At 36.9% G+C, this 17,771-nt stretch overlaps 1 protein-coding gene across 9 annotated transcripts in view; it reads right to left on the minus strand.

The window, feature by feature from the left end:
* Positions 1–3,645: 3,645 nt before the first annotated feature.
* LOC141904289 (muscle-specific protein 300 kDa-like) overlaps positions 3,646–17,771 on the minus strand; it is a 61,525-nt gene continuing 47,399 nt past the window's right edge. For all 9 annotated transcript variants that reach the window (XM_074792906.1, XM_074792912.1, XM_074792892.1 and 6 more), the window contains 11 exons: positions 16,903–17,688; positions 16,283–16,447; positions 15,870–16,196; positions 15,587–15,739; positions 15,208–15,375; positions 14,944–15,120; positions 14,402–14,563; positions 14,145–14,315; positions 13,444–13,620; positions 12,897–13,202; positions 3,646–7,446 (listed from right to left, as the gene is read on the minus strand). In XM_074792906.1, coding sequence (XP_074649007.1) covers positions 5,185–7,446; positions 12,897–13,202; positions 13,444–13,620; positions 14,145–14,315; positions 14,402–14,563; positions 14,944–15,120; positions 15,208–15,375; positions 15,587–15,739; positions 15,870–16,196; positions 16,283–16,447; positions 16,903–17,688 — 4,854 coding nt within the window. In that variant the 3' untranslated portion in view covers positions 3,646–5,184. The remainder of the gene's footprint in view (positions 7,447–12,896; positions 13,203–13,443; positions 13,621–14,144; positions 14,316–14,401; positions 14,564–14,943; positions 15,121–15,207; positions 15,376–15,586; positions 15,740–15,869; positions 16,197–16,282; positions 16,448–16,902; positions 17,689–17,771) is intronic.

A 17,771-nucleotide genomic window follows, 5' to 3' on the forward strand; every position in this document is an offset into this window, starting at 1 on the left:
CAATTCTGAACTGGTAATGACAAACGAAGATATTATGTTAAAATATCCATGTAAAAATAACCTTAAACTGGTCAAGTGATAGTTCTATTTCACCGGAATGGTAAGGAATGCTGATTGTCTGCGATAACTCTGCCTCTTTCTCAGTAAGCCAGTTCTCGATTTCCAAATATTGCGACCAGAATTGACGCCGAAGTTTAACAGCTACATTTAACGTGTATAATTTCTGGTGAACGGCTTCACGTAGTTTGTAGTGTTCAATATGAACGAGTTGCAGTCTCGTTTCGACAGTTTCTCGGTCTTTCTTCGTCGGCAGATTTTTGATTAACTCGTCACCTTTCCACCGCGTGCTGTTGATAATCGATTGATTTTTTTCAACGTCCTCATAAATGACCTGCCATGAAAATATAAAATTGATTCAAATGAACCAAAAGTGATTCATTATACCTAGTGGGATTGGATAAGTACAATTAGCGTTATGAATAAAATACATGTATTTCAAACTACTGAGTACCACACCGGACCCATCAGCAGGCTTCCCTTATTCTCCTTACTGTTCGGGGAGAGGCCAGTTAAGAACAGTCGATTTGTTGTTAAGACTGAAGCCTTCAAACACCAGAAAGTAACGACTTGAGATTAGTATTTCAAAGTCAATACCTGTATGACGTCTAGTATTGATTGTACACCCTCTATTTCGAAACCAAGCGGTTCTTCTCTGTGAATTACTGCAATTTTTTCTGACAACCAGTGCATGTAATCGTCGATATCTTTGAAAAGGTCGTCGTAATTTCCGTGTAGCTGTTCATAATTTTCTAGTTTACCACTGATGTATTTGTTGATATTTTCAAGCCTCTGTTGGATTTCCCTACAGTTGAGACAGATAAATTACGTACATATTCTTTGCTTTAGATGAGAAAAATATCGAAACCATAATATCCCGATGTAAGATGAATATTTACCCAACATGATTCTGGACAATGGCTCTGTCGTAGTGGCTTACAGCAGATTTCACTAGCTCTGCTTTTGAGGTAAGGATTTCAACGTCTTCTGAGAGATGACAAGCGGTACTGCGTAATTTCTAAAAAACAATAATATGCAAATATCATTTACAAAACATGCTCGTTCTGATGTATAATTAACCTGTTTATCATTTAAAGGAACAAATGAAAATGCTTTCAATCATTGAAAAGATTAAATATCATGAGAATGTGAATTTTGTATTTCTATATGCTCAACGTCAACATAAGAGAAACCATTTTCAGACCAAAAAACCAGTATTTCATGAACATGTATATCGATATAGGCTATCGATTTAGGTGCGATGAATTCACTACAAAACTAACAGTCTTGGAGTTTATGAAAACAATTTACTACTGATTTACAGCTTCTTGGCAACTAAAAATCTATGCCGCTTTACACCTACCTTGATCGCAGTCACAGATTTCTTTAATAAATGAACGTTGTTCATAAGCGTAACAACTAATCGTTGCCTTTTATTATGTATAACTACGTGTACGCATATAATGAAACATATAAATGTCAATGGCGGGTCAATTTTACACACCAATAACCATTTTACATGGGGAAAAACTATTACCGGTACACGCTTATGTCTGCGCGTTAAAGATTTGCGTCTTTAAGATTTTTTAATTTAAAAAAAAATTAAAATAGCAATACGTGAAAAGGGTTTTGAAGTAGAATAGAGATGAGAAATCAAATTCTTTTCTTAATTCACAGAGAAAGTAACTCTGGGATGTGATATCTATTTTTAAGTAAATACACGGTAAAGTTAATCTTTTCTGGATTGACTAAATTAGGTATGCACATTCTCACTACAAAAAATAGGTTATCAAAAACAAATTTTTTGAAAATGAACGAAGGCTTGTCAATGATTGTTCAAATTTATTGTAGTAACAGGTTTAGAAATAGATATTCATTCAATAAGTGACAGGTCATGAGAGACAGGTTAGTTACGTCCCTTGTGAACAAAGTCACTGCATGAAAATGTTTTTGCACTAAAAACAAGCTTATGTTTTTTTGTATTTGTGCAATGTATTGTGGTTTTACTGATAATCGTGATATTAGTAATTTCTTAATGAGAGCTGTTGTTGTCTGTACACTGAAATGTTACTTAATGATTTTTTTCAATTCCATGTATCTAGCCATGCTATCACCTAAAAGGCAGATCCAGATGAGTTACAAATTTCAGAACGGACTGTCTGTGCGTATAGTAGAAACTGGTTATAGGTCGATTCTAAATCTTATTGTGAATCTCTGCGTCATGAATTCATTCAAAATAAACTGGTCACTTAATCGCCATAAAGCTGCTTGATATAGTTTTCAAATTCAATATCATCTTTATATTGTCTAATATCGATGTAAAACGATAAATATTAATCTCAAAATCCGTCTCTCGCATGTGCTGGTCAGTGAGTATACGTCTGTTTGAATTTCTTTTTGAAAATGTTCTAGACTTTACCATAGATATATCATAACACCAGATCTTAATCAGTTCAAGATTTCAGTCATCAAAAATTTTCTTAATCAGATTTAAAATCTTCTTAACAGGATCTCTTAAATCTAGCATTAAGATATATATTTCAGGGTAAATTATTCTAAAGGCAAGATCTTGCTGGTCTGGTGATAACTATTTCACACGCATGTGTGAATGCAGTTATCGGTAAAAATCCCCAAGGTATCCCCTTGGATAGAAATCCCCCACCTTTTGAAAGGCTAATTAATTCATATTGATATATTCAATTTATTCATATTCTACTAGATTGTATTTCATAAGATTATGAGGATATAAGTTATTGTAAAGTTTGGATTAAAAAATACTACAAATTGAAAGTTCAACTAAAGATTTATTAATTCTAAAAAAAATCAATTGCAGTTTTGTCTGTAATTCACATATCTCAGTCCATGATATGAACTTCAGGATTTTTGTATTATTTCTAAAATTGATCAAAAAAGCTTTATTTGGATTCTTATGTAAAATGATCCTCAAGATATTGAAGAATGAGGAATCCTATCGCTACTATCAATTATTCCACTTCGGACTAGTTCAACTAGTAGCTTACTTTGGTTATCCATACTTCTGCATTTCAATTGAAATTGACTATACCAATCACCCAATAGAGAAATCAATCTTATTTATATTTTGATAGGTTGCGTGATAAAATTTGGATTCGGGAGCCTTAAGATCTGGTTTAAAATCAATTATTATGCGTCACCAGATCTGCAGTTCTCCATTCAGAACGCCATCTAAAGTCACAGGCCAGTTTATTAAGGGATTCTCAAAACTTGAGGAAGTAAATTGTAGAGAAATAAATTCATTTTGCTGGTCGATGGCAGACATAAAATATCATCATTCCGATGCAGTAACATCACAACAAGAGACTCTGAGATTTCAATTGGCTTTGGTAAAAAGTTGTACGAATAATCATGTGACAAAGCATAAATAGAACAAGCAAATATCCAAACTTTTCATTTCAAAATAGCAGTTTCTCTATCAACTACTATATTGGATATTGGATATTTTTCACCATTCACCAAAACCTGCTAGTCCGAAAAAAAGCCTTGCATGAAAATGCTGGAAGAACATTGAAGCTGAATTCCAAGACAACAATAGCACATTCAATTATTCAAAGCTTTATTGATATATTGAAAAAGGCACGCATAAGAATATATAACAGCCATTTAAAACCTACATACACTATCTACATTTTTGCATTACCTAATACTGATGCTTTTCATTTCACCTAGAAGTTTTTTTTCTTCGATTTTCTTCAATGAAAAATGGACGAATATGACTGTGTACAATACATACGATGAAAACGTAATCAAAAATGATTTTTGCATATAAAATTTATTTCAAAACCTTTTTTCGCAATGAAATCATATTCTAAGGTGGAATATTGCTCATAATTATGTCGACTCTGCTGCCTACTAAAAATCAGTTAATTGTTTCCTACATATCTACCTTTGTGAATGAAAATACACGTTTCGAACTAATGATACGCATAATCGTAAATATAACAGTCAAAACAGGACAATATTAATAAAATGGACGGAATTCTTATCAATATATAAAGAATATGAATATAAATAAATCTAGCGATAAATAGATAAATGAGAAGAAATCACAAAAAAATTCGTACAAATAAACAAATCACAGATTCTTTGACGCTTCTATTAGAAATCATAAAATGATTTTATGCTATTTTGTGTTATTATCTACCTTCAATGTGGACGGTTGATTATTGGAAATTGAAAAACTAATCTATTTACAAGGAATAATATTTCCATGTTTGAAATACATCCTAATTCCACTAAACTAATTTCGAATACAAGAGTACTAGTCAATAAATTACTGATATTTCCATTTTTAAATATCTATTTAGAAGTGACGATAGTGAAGTGATCACCAATTTTCCAGCTTGGAGGGAATATTGACAACTGGATGCGGGCGTACACAACCGATTTGACACCAAAGATGGTACATTACCGGAAAAAAATAAAATATCTTAACTTTACACTAAAATAGTTTAACAATAATATACACTTTCTATATCAACAATATCCGTTTACTCGAATATATTTCAGTATAATTTTCCTAAGGACAATATCATTGTCAAATAGCTTTTACTTTTTTTGCGTAAGTAAAAAGTCACTTGCTAAAATCATTAAGTTAGGCATGAAGGAACACACCTAATAACAAAACAACACTATCGATCTACTGGAGAAAAATTGAGTAATTACGTAAAGCTTGGAGCAAATCACTCCAAGGTGTAAGTAGAAAACTTGTTGCCGATCAAAACCAAAGATCAGTTTCATCAGCAACAGCACCTTTTACAGTTAATAACCTGTGCTAACACTGGATAAAACTAGGCTATAACAATCTACCGTATCTATAAAATCATAAAACATGCTATAGGCCATTAGCCTTTTACACCATAAATTCAAATTCAGCCAATGAATACTTTGATAAACTCATAAAATCATTTCAAGTGGTTAAGATAACAATATAACCATGGGATTAGTTAGAAAGCATGTCTTCATAATACTCTGATTTAACCATGGAAGACAATTTTGAATGTCAAATTTGGGTTCATTCACTTCTTTTTACTGAAAGCGCAGCAGATTATCTTCTATCGACGATGATTCGATGTACTGTGTGTTCATCTATTAGTTAGTAATAATTTCACTCGATAAAGTGTCCTTCATTCTCTCTGAGATTCTGCGCAGTTCGTCAGCCTTTCGCGAGACATTCTTCAGGTCGTGGTCGATGTTTGACACCAAGTTATGGTTGACGATGTCGTACTTTTCGCGCGGGCTGTACGGACTTCTCGGACGGCGGCTCGGTTTGTTGTAATCGCGCACAAAGTCTCGACTGTCGACGTTTCGAGGTAGATTCAGGGTCGACGATCGCTGGGATGGCGGTGGAGGCGTGAAGTATTGGGGCGGTGAGACAGGATATACAGGCGCCGGTGTAAACACGGGAACTGCCTTCGTGTATATTGGTCCTAGTGGAGGTGGCGACGACACGGTGCTTGTACGATCCGATTCATAGTTATAATCACCGGCACGCGGAGGCGGGGGTCGATATTTCTCGTAATCGGCCAGCGGTCGAAGGGGACTGCGGATGCTCGGGCGATCACGCTCCGGAGCTGATTCGCGTTCGGGTCTCAAACGAGAAGCCGAGCTGGATCGAGGTGCTGATCCCGGACGTCGTTTGATCGATGATGGCGGTGTTACGACCCTCATCGGTGACGCGGAGTACCCACGTGAATTCGGCGATTCGTAGTCTTTAGTAGGTGGAGAGTACCGTGCAGTCGAACGCGACCTACTCGGGACAGATGGAGGCAATGTATTCAGCGGTTTGTATGGATTATCTTCCTCAACATTATATCTACCATTGACTGGTTCACGCAGACTTTCATTCTGAGGTTTCTTCTTCATCCACGGCTTGAATGGTTTTCGTGTTTCTCCACTCGAGAACCCGGAATCTTCAGCAGCCGCTTTGTTCTGCTCAGCAAGATCGCTGTTCATGTTCTTAATTGTATCTAAAAGTGATTTGAGCGCACGGCCACGAGGGGTACCGCGAGAGGGGTCGATATCATGCGGTTTGATACGTCCGTTGGGAGTCTGAGTTCTGGCATTCGAAGGTGTCTGCATTGATGAATCAACGCTGTTCATGTAGCCGACGACGTTAGTTTGAACTCCGACATTTTCTGGAGTTTGGGTATAAGCCCGTTTCGGTGTTTGCGTCTCGATATTGTGAATCGACGGCACGTATCGAGAAGAAACGCCGATGTCCGATTCTGCGTCGGTCGTATCAACGGTTGTTTGGAATTTTCTCCATGGTTTTGATCGCTGCCAAGGTTTCTTCTTGGTCTGCGTGCCGGCATGATTAGGAGTCTGAGTACGACGGTTCGATGGAGTTTGCATTGCGAAGTTGCGACTATCCGCCGGTTCACGATCCGACGCCCAAAGCGAAGACTCGTTGTCGTCGTCGTATAACTTATACCCGCTGCCGTGACTCCCGTTTATCATCGGGGAAGTTGATTTCGCGAGTGGACTTGCGCGAAGATCGTCAACCGAGTTCTTAAGACTTTGCACCTTCTCGGCCATGTCTTCTAACTTCCTACCGAGGTTATCGTCAGCCGCAGATTTCGGACTTAGACCTCGCCTCTTCTTATCCGTCTGCGCTCCGTGCGACGATCGATACAATCGTCGTCCGGTCTGGCTAGCCATATTATCAAATGGAATCGTTTGCGAGCTGAAATCGTAGGTCGGTATGTCTTCAGCATTTACGTAGCTTGCATGAGGCAAACTGCCTGATGTTCCAACGCCGATTTCATTTGGGAAGTCAGATAGGTAATCTTCATTCAAAGGAGCCCGTCCAGGACTATGGAAACGGGCAGGCGACGGCGATGAGCTGAGTAAATCTCGTGACGGCGTCACGCGTCCTAAACCCGTATCGTCGCTGCCATAAGTGCCTCGTTTGGGAGATAACAATCGATTCGGTATCTTACTGTCCGTAGCCGAACGGTAGGGCCAGAATTGTTGCGAAATTCCGGTATGATCGCCGCTGTTTCTCAGGCCACCCGGTCCTCGGTCGTAACTATCGCCGCTACTGTAACCACCTCTACTGGCTGGACGATTGGCATAACCAGAACCTAATGTTCCCAGTGGACCAAGACTTGCGCCTAATGAATAACTATCCCCGGATTTCTTAAGTATATCTTGTTCAGAAGTGTACAGTGGATCCTTGGCCGATCTACCGAGCTCTTGTTTACCGGCTTCAGTTTTCTTCAGTTCAGCTTCGAGATCAGGTGAACTGCGATGACGCTTCAGCATAGACAGTTGGGTTTGCGTGGCGCTGGTGTGCGGCGTTTGAGTGGATGTATCGTGCAAATTCAACGAGCTTGAACTTCGAGCTTCAGCCTGAAAATGAAAACGAAATTCGTGATTAAGAACCTCGCATTTGAAAATGTACACTACAAGAATCAAAACATTTATTGTACATGTGTCAAAATGCTACCGCCACTACTAAATAGATAGTAATTCAAACAATTAAAATACGTGGATGGTTAGAGAGCTTGGCGTAATAAGTCTAACTTATTACTCCAAGGTTAGAGAATATGTGATTTATCATTCGTACAAGCATGGAAGGCCATTAGCAAAAGGACAGAGTACCAAGAATTTAATGCGGAGCTTAGGCCATGTTTACCCCACATCAAGTAGTTAGAAGGTTAAAGCCTTTGCACGAAGTGGTCTGCAGCAATGCCACCTGCACCATCGCTTAGAATTGAAGGAGTCTGAGATAAAATTGGCCATAAAAATCAATCTCGAATAATCAAGGAAATAATCGGAAATTAATCAAATTAAGACTTCAGAAATTAAAGGATACAGGAAAAAGTACGAGATTTTTTATCATTCAAGAGCATATATTGGAAAATAATGAGATAAGAGAAAGACTTCTAACATCTAAAAAAGTCATAGGTCATCAATATATGTGCAAATTTTTAAGGATTTGGTGCCAATTTTTAATTGGTGTTCTAACTATGGTACTAAATGTGAATTAAAGTTAATGATCTAGGACTAGCATACTAGCATTTCATAATCATGAATAATTAAAGCAACCTTCTCCAAAGCTAATTGAAGCACACTATATCTATGAAATTACAAATAAAAGGGAAACTGATTTTATAGTTATACATATTTCAGTCATAAGAACATTTCCTACAATGTGGTATTCTAGAACCAATGATTTGCGTATACGATAATACATATGCATAATGAAAGTCCTTTTACAATTTTTCGTATCAATCGTTTTTAGACCATGCATTCTCATACATACATCATAAGCTCATTTTGCACGAAACCGAACATGCCATCGTTAATTCGTCATGAAATCTCGATAAAGCATCGACATGACTGCAAAATAATCCGCCTTCCCTTTACAATACACCTGTAGTGGGGAATTAACGAGCGAAATTCATTTTCAATTGATAACCTGTCGTGCGCTGATAACGGCGTAATTTTACTCGTCAATAGAGATCATTACCGTGCATTGATCATTGCTTCAAATGAATGCAAAATGCGGACATAACTCTGAATGAGACAGAGATTGATGAAACTGGATCTATCAATTGCGTTCAGTTTAAACGCGCCAAAAAGTAGTTCATCAAAGAAAGCGTAATCAAATGAAGATACTAACAGGAACTTTAATATGCGAGTGCCCTAAGCTAGTCTCACTTACAAATATTTGCCTAAAGCTATTTCTCTAGTGATTCAATATCTTTTACAACCACAAAAAAAAATACCCGAGCAAACAATCTTCGTTGAAAAGAAATAACACTCTAGATATTTTTTGAAAGTTACACCTTGATATCTTGTAGTACTGTAAAAGTTAGCAGTAATGTGAATATCAAAAACACTTAATATTTGATTTATCTCCTTCCCACCGATCAAAACTTCCAATATTTTTTCATTAATTGGAACAAAATGATTACCAATTCTATCAATTATTGGTCTAATTACTTTCTACTGACAGAATGCTAAATATGACTGTATTTTTTTTAATCAAATTACAAATGAACACTTGCCTAACAATACAAATTTTCAATTCGATGCTTTTATCAGAAATATAAATGCAATGTATCTAGAATTCTCATTCGTTATACCGACCTCGTTAACAACTGGATTTAAATCCCAACTGTAACAATCATAACCGTACATCATCAACGATATTAAAGCTTGAATTTCATACGTCGTATGAAAGTTGAGTGAATTGGTAGATTTTCGCGTTAGTGGAGGTCGAAATATGCCTAGTGTTACGCAGGCTGTCTGTCATTAATGGTATATTGGCGCATAACTCTTATCAGCGGCGAACAGACCACTTGCCAACCAAGCCATTTCATCGATTCCAAACAAACAAGCAGCAACGTTTAAACCAATAGAGCAGTTAATGAGAATGCAAGGTACCGACAGAGCATTTAATGAGAACGCATGGTAATTCCCGATTTCAAAAATCCGATTACTTGCCCGTACGAATTAAGAATCCGATCTAAAAAAGCAGCTTTCACCATGGTAACTGCTTCAGAGATACTTTAACAAGGTACCGAAGAATAGTTATGCCGATAATATAGGCTCAATGAAATTCCCAGACTGATTAGGGCTTCAATATCATTTGTAGTGAAGTGGCTTTGATAATAGCGAAAAACTCGATAAAAATAGATAAAGACTTTATCACAAGGCAAATAATAATAATATTGCCAATTCCATCGAAACACATTATGTTTGACGAATAACTTTCTAATTGACCATATAGTCAAGAAATTGAGTACAGAGTATGAAATTCATATTGCTCAACTCACTTCTTTACTGAAGTAATCCAGAAATTTGTGAATCTAGCTTCATATAGTCGTGTCGTTTGCTATGCGCTAATTATCGGTTTTTCAGACACACCCCACTGATTTCTGAATTTACGTGGCAGCCGTGAATAATGCGTGCCTTTTACTTCTCAATGGAAACATTAATATTGTAGTAATACGTCTGCAGAGGGAAGTCAACTACTAGTCGTTCGAATTGTACTCCGTTCCCACACGTTTACAAAGCGAATTGCAAATTACTCAACAAAAGACCAAGTAACGACCTTATTCATTTCTACGATGATATCTTATTCAAATAAATTCTTTCGCGGATTCGTCGGCGAAATATTGTAACCAGCAGAAAAAAATCGGAAAATGGCCTCTAATGAAAACTTAAAATATGCAACACATATTCCTGATATACTCATAGTGCATGTAGGCATCTAAAATATTAATAAACCAATTCAGCTAGAGGCATCGGATGGTCGCATAACGTTGTCGTATATACCTAGCTGATAGTAAAATAATATCGGAAATCGCTTCAAAACGTCAGTTAAAGCCCAGTAATAGAACATACTAAATCATAACAAACTAATAATCACTAATCTCAGACATAAAGTAAAAATACATTTCATATGCTAATGAATCTAACACTAAAAAATAAGTGTCATACAATAATGAATTGGAAACATTGAATAATGAAAATCTAAGGGTAAAATTAGGATAAAACATGATAACAAAACTTTAAAATTGACATTTTTTTCTGGAATTTGATACTTCATGGTAAAAGAAATCTAGATATCTGGGCAGATGGCTTTAACCCTCTATCACCTAGGATGGTGAATCAATTGAGACTTAAAAAGTCTACAACCCCGGTAAACGACAAAATACATGACTGTTGTTGTAAATACCTTTTCATCAGAATTCCATCATTTAGGCTAAGAGGAGGACAGGTAATAAGCAATGACAATTGAGTCTCACACCACACGGACAGCATCACTCCGAAAATAGTTTAGCCAGCACGCTTTCGTTATCTCTCGCCTCTAAAGCAGTCACAATGTTAGGATTTTTCACACCGGAATAAGACAAATTAGAAGCGGCTCCACCGTGTTTTAACGAATTCGTCATCCGTTTTAGCACTTTCTTAATCCTAAGTTTTCAAATCGTAAAATGTTACAGTAGACATCATCCGAATTTCAGCATGTTCATATACGGAGATATCTGCTCTAACTCATCCCCGAGGGCCGTTAATGGTAGAATCAAATGAAATCTCAGAACAGGATTAGTCTATTATTGCCCGAAATCGCCTGCTGTGGAGTAAATTAATGTCGTAGTCATGGAGTACAATTCCACCGATGGCGTGTCTCCGGCTGGTCTATTATATCACTTTTATTAGCGACAAAGACGAACAGCGCTACATGCAAAGCGTAACTGCCCGACTATTTAGTATTTCGCAAAAACCGCATGACTAAGTTTTCTTAATTTTCCAATATCCGTTATTTTATGTTCGTACGTTAACATCACAGAGCTAGATTGACACGCACACCACCGCGTACAGTCGTAACCACGAGCACTAGTAATATAATACCGCCGCCTGACAACCGCGATTAAGCGCAATAAATCGAATAGAATATTATCAATTCCTCTTGTGCATCCATGTATATTTGTCAACTTTAACGATAATTATTGCCGTGAAATAAAGTGCAAAGCAATACCTCGGACAGCAAACAAGTTGCAGAATGACAAACATTCACAACCATATGCTTGATATTCGCGTTCCAATATCTATAATGGTCGTAAACATATGCACAAGCATTGTTTGAACTAGCAATTCATTCTTACACGAATTCATTGATAATGTACATGATTTCAGTAGTTTATTGATTTTACAGGCATTCATGACCGGACTGACCGCCCAGTTATCAAAGCTTCATTGATTGGTGCCACGTCGAGTGAAAGTTATGTGAAAATCTTTTCATGCGTGCGAAAATGTTGACCCCAATACGAACGGATTCCGTCCAACATAGCAAATAATGTGCCTTTTTCATAGTAACATGCAATTTAAATTCCTAAGCGTATACAACTTTAAAAAGCAAAAATGTCCGCGGTCATATTGTAATGGGGAAATGATCCGTGCTCCACAGTCATTATGGTACAATTTAAGGTCTCGTTAAAGATTACTATTTTAGATAAGGGCGCAATATAAGAACTAAAAATAATTGCAGCAAATAAAAGTTGGTTTACGTAAGTGTGGTTAGGGAATGAAATACAAAACAAATTCAAAAGCACTGGCAGAGAACAAAAGCTTGAACTATCTAATAAAGCATCTATGACTAAAAAGGCAATTTATTACGGTGCTTGAAAATAAATGTAAATATCAAATATCAAATCAAACATAGGGTATATTTATATGGAGCATAGAAATGCAAGGACAACATAATAAATCATGAAGATTTTTCTGAAAATTTCCCCCACCCAGTTTTGGTAAACCCATTTCAGCAATAGGACAGTTTAGGTACATAACAGACATCAGAACCTTGTAACACAAAATGCAAAAATTGTGTGATGAAGTTTACTTTTGGCTACAAGGCTTTTTATCTGTCTAGGTACTGATATATGCTGAATCTAAGCTATGATTTTCTAAAATGTTTCAATGGGGAGAATTATCTATATCTAGTAGCTTGAATTTGAAAATTTAGAGCAATAGTCCGGTAAGCTAAAGTATCGTAATCACATTGACACATGTACAGGAATAAGACAAGACATGGACTAAACTAACAAATGAAGAATACAAGCAAAATCAAACATGAGTGACCAAGCAAAATAAGTGATAATGCAGCCCAGATCAAAACAAGAACTTATTCAAAATCATGAAAATTTTCAATCGAACGTTTAATCGAAAAAAGTGATTGGACAAAAGTGCCTTTTATAATCAACTTGATTCTTCGAATATCAAATTTCAAACAAAGATTCAAGTGCTGGATTCAACACTAGGTAAATATCCATCAAAATATGACCTACCTTAAGTCTATCGGCGTTCTCCGCTACAATCATTTCTTCGCGTCTGTAACGTTCAAGTTCTGCCTCCAGTTCTTCGACGTCTCGGCCGACTTGACCACGTTTTTTGTTATAAGCGTCGCCGTTTTCCAATGCGTCGCGACGTTTTGACATCAAGTTATTGACACGTCCGAGCAGCTCTTCATAGTCTTCTTGTAGCGCTTTGATGACCGGATCTCGCAGCGACGGATCATGTTGCGTCAGGTTTTTGTGTTTCGTCAACAAATTGTTCAACATGCGTTCTTTCGATCGTATTTCGTCTTTCAGGGCCTAAGAGGAAACATGAAACATGAAAATCATATCAACTTATTCAACAACCATAAAAAAAAAAAAACTAAAAACAAAAAACAAAAAACTAATTGACAGTTTTTTCTAGCAGAAACCGGAGAAAAGATCAATGTTGTTTGTTTTCTATTCCTGCATATTGCAGAACAAAAACAGTTTTTCTGCTGGAAAATGTGTTTTTCAACAGCTGTGATAACGGCTTCACTGGCTAGTAATTCTTACTGACCTGCATATGAGCTAACTCCAGTTCACCGGCATCGGAGTGAAGTTTCGCTGGGCAGTCTTCGAGGTCTTTCAGCTCAAGTTGCTGGGTACGAAGCCAGTCACGGAAATCAGATTTCATCTTATTGACATCTTCCCACTCTTTGACCAAATCATTGAGACCATTCACTCGATCTTCGACCTATTTCATGAGCAAAAAACATAATTCAAAAATTGGTACTAATGGGAATGAACAACAATTACTAATCAACCTAACTGGATAGCTTAGCGAATCAAAAGTTCAATAAGAAATTTTTAGGTGATTCAAATTAAGATTTACTGGAAAAAACATAATATTGTTTTTGGCAAATATTTTACTGGTTACCATGGCATTTAAGAAAGTGAATTGAAATTTGTTAATAGAAAAAAAGAAAACATAAAATGTTAATCTATTTACAAGCTAGTAAACAAAAAATTCTTAGTGTATCTACTCTAGTGCGATTGTACTACTGTAATTCCTGAAATTCAGCAAGATTTTCTAACAGAAAATAGACAAAAAATATCAAGAGTATTTAATCAAAATCCAGGGTTACAAAATTACTACTAATGAAGTACGGTAACTAAGATTTTTTATCTAAATTTCTTGAAAATGAATTCATTTATCTTTTGTTTTAACAGTATGTCCGACAGAAAAGGAGCTACCGATAGATCAGAGGAAAGTCTTACCCTCTCATGAGCATCTCGCAGGTTAAAGTTGACACGATCGGCCAGGCGATTGACCGAAGAATCAAGTCCTACTTCGACCTGGTCCAGTGCTTCCATGCTTCCGGTATTTTCACAACGATTTGCTGCAGCTTGTAAGTCTTGTTTCATGCCTTGAAGTTTTTGAAGCATTTCCTTTGAGAGAATATGACAATGTGATAATCAACCCACCATCACAAAATGTACACATAAATATGGTAAAGATGAGTATAGACTGATACCTTAGATTCGTGCATCTGTATATGCGCATGTTCAATTGAATCTGCTTGTGGTCGACGTTTTCCTACCCACCAAACGGCCAAATCTTTATCCATAAACTTTTCAGTTTTGTCCAGTGACTTTTGATATTCCTGCCATTTTTCTAAGGTATCTTGAAGACGGTCCTAAGTGATTAAGAAAATATCCAACTTTAGATAGCAGCGACTGTTAAGTAATATCCTACACCTAATATCATACGACTTGAAAGTTCTCTAGAACATATTCATATTTCGCATAGCTTGAAGGTATGGTTTTACTGTTACTAACTACTATATACACACACGATTCATTAGAATGCATCCAAGCGTGGAGCTAATCCGCCGGCAAAAGTATTATGGTGACAAAGACACAAATCTACACATTAACCCATTACAATTTGATTCAAATTCTTTCCTTTTAAGATTTAAATGAACACACCCGGCATACATACTAAGTGAGTGAAAGACTTAATTAATGCCAAATTTGTTTAAAATTTCAGGTACTTTTCATGCAAGATCACACCTACCTTGATTTGACCAGCAGTTGCCTGCAGTGCCGAATAACTATCCTGCAAATTGTCAAGTTCAGAATTAATTGAGCTCTCAAGTTGAGGATTCCTGTCGTTACTCTTAATCAGCTGGTTGGCCGTCTTTTTCACTGAGTCGATGTTGCTCTGGTAGGCAGCAATTTCACGCATCAGCGCCTGAAAATTATCGACAAAATATGAAATCAGTGGGATATATACATGTATGTATAGGAAGGATGCAAATAAAGATTATTGAGGGCTTACAGCGTGTTTCGTTATCTGTTTTTCTGTGAGCTCCATGCTACCGACATTGAGTCCATTGTGAGACATAACCTGGAAAGACTTTTGTAGAATCCATTTCTCTGTGTCTTGTACGGTATCATGATAGTCCTGATGTTCGTCATATGCCTTCTGTAACTGATCTACGATTTCCTGCCAACATGAAATAAACACTTGTCAAAATTATTGTGTATTCAAGTTATTCATCATAGAGATAAAATCAAACCATGGGGGACCCCCCTCTAATTTTGAATGAGTTTACACAATCTGGACTGGACATGATTTAAGATGGAATACAATTTCTAATCCGGATTGATCATGAGCTGGATGAATTTCAAAGCTCAATGAAGATGCAGGAACTTACGTTTGAACGTTTTTTCAGTTTATCATAATTCTGCGTCATTTCACCAATCGACTTATTGACCTCTTTATCGGGTCGGGTAGTTTGGATTTGCGAGGCTACTTCTGTTAAATCTTCGATTTGTTTGGCATGGTAATTGATGTCAGTTTGAATGGCCTGAAAAAATAAGAGGTTTTAGAAAATTCTTCAAATTTTTTTATTAGACAAACAAAAACAAGATTTTGCTATTCATGGATTTTCATATTTTTTCACATGTCATCGACCTAAATGAGATTCATCTGCATACCTTGTATTTATCAAGTTGTTGTTTCTTGTCCAAGAGTTCAACTTTACGTTCGGGATCAGCGAGTAAAAGATTCTCTGTGTCGAGCATCCATTTCAAGATCAGGTCGTAACACTCTTCGTATTCGTTATATTTCAACAATGATTTCTCCAGATTTGTGCTGCAAATATTGATGTTGCCGTGCAACGTGTCCCAAGCTTCGCGTAATTTATCCATCATGCCTTGAATCTTTTTCTTTCCCTCCGGGCTACAGTTTCTCATCACTTTTTGTGCCAATTCTGTCGCTTTGCTGAGTTTAGTGTGTCCGTCATCTAGATTAGCATTAATCTCCTATCGGGAATAATCGACATTGAATTCAATACAAAATCACGCTCAAACCTGGCCAAAAAATTCAGGTTTTCTAAATGTTCGCTTACCCTGACAGCATCAATTCGGCCTTCAATCTCTTGCCAATCACCTGTCGTGTCGTTGCACTTGCTCAATCTATCGCTGGCTGACTCTAACCACTGCGCACAATCAGCATATGCAATATCATAGCCTCGATGGTCTTTGGCAGACTGTTCGAGTTTGTTTGCTGCATCCTAAGAAAAAATAAAAAAACAAAACTGGTAAATGATAAAGTCATAATCATAAATGAATTTACTAACTAGAGCTACGGTAAATGAACTACTCTGCTTCAGGTCACTGTCAACAACATTCCTATCGGGAGCTTTGAAACATGAGGTTCACTAACAAATTAGTATACTAAAAGCAACTTACATGAATCACATCCTGATGAAGCTGTTCATCAGGTTTAAAAAGAGTTACATAAATGATATCAAAATGTTAGTAATCCTGAGGTGATTAGCACGAAACTTTTGCAACAGTAAATCCTAGGTTACACAGATAATCAAATGCTAGATATGTATCAATATGAAAGCTATCATTTAAATTTTCACGGTTTAAATATCTTAAGGTAATGCCAGCAATTAGAGAACGGTTTTCACATAAGTCTTTATTTTCTAAGAAACTATGGAAGAGTAACCACTGAATTTACCTTTGCTGTTTGGAGAGCGGTTTGATAACGAGTGGAGATCTGCATCATTTCACTTGAAATTTCTGGATCTAAACTATTTTGTAGAACAGCCTGCGACTTCTCGTTCAAACTATCAAAGTCCGGCTTATGTGCTGCTATGTCATCACACAGTGCCTCAATCTGGCGGAATTTCTTCTGTTTTTCCTCTAGAGTAGCATGTGGATCATTTATGGTCTTCAAAGCATCTTCCACCTCGTCTAACCAATGTTTGAACCCTGTTTTCTCATCGTTATAGTCAACCCATTTAAGTACATTATTTTCTAATTTATGTTGAGCATCATCGATATTTGCGCCCAATTCATCATACTCCCTCTGCAACTGGGCAATCTCCTTGCGAAGAAGTTCCTGCTGATGAGGTGGTAGGGTAGGCATGATCTTTTTCGCTTCTTCAATAACTTTTCCAATTCTGTCTCGCTCATTCGCACAATTCTGCTTGAATTGTTTAAGTTCATTTATTTTGGCTTGGACAGCATCTTTGTCACCGGACGGTTCACTAAGACGTGTAAGCTGTTGACGAGCTCCTGACATCCAATCCAAGGCATTCTGATAGTCTCGTTTGAATTTTTCTTGTTCAGTTATTTCACCATCGAGCGTGTTGATTTTGTCTTTCACCGCCTGAAGGAGGTTACCATAACGGTCATCAACATTTCCGATCTTCTCATCAGCTTCAGCTCCTCCTAATTCAGCTAGTTTTTCTTTCAGTTTATCAAGAGGAATTTTGTGGCTCTGTATATCTTGCAGCAAGGCCTAGAATTACATCAGAATATAGAATTTGATAACACTCATTTCAAGAAAACATTTGTTTTTAACACAAGTACTTCATATTCTTC

The sequence above is a fragment of the Tubulanus polymorphus genome, chromosome 1, assembly GCF_964204645.1.
Source record: "Tubulanus polymorphus chromosome 1, tnTubPoly1.2, whole genome shotgun sequence".
Classification (NCBI taxonomy): Eukaryota; Metazoa; Nemertea; class Palaeonemertea; order Tubulaniformes; family Tubulanidae; genus Tubulanus; species Tubulanus polymorphus.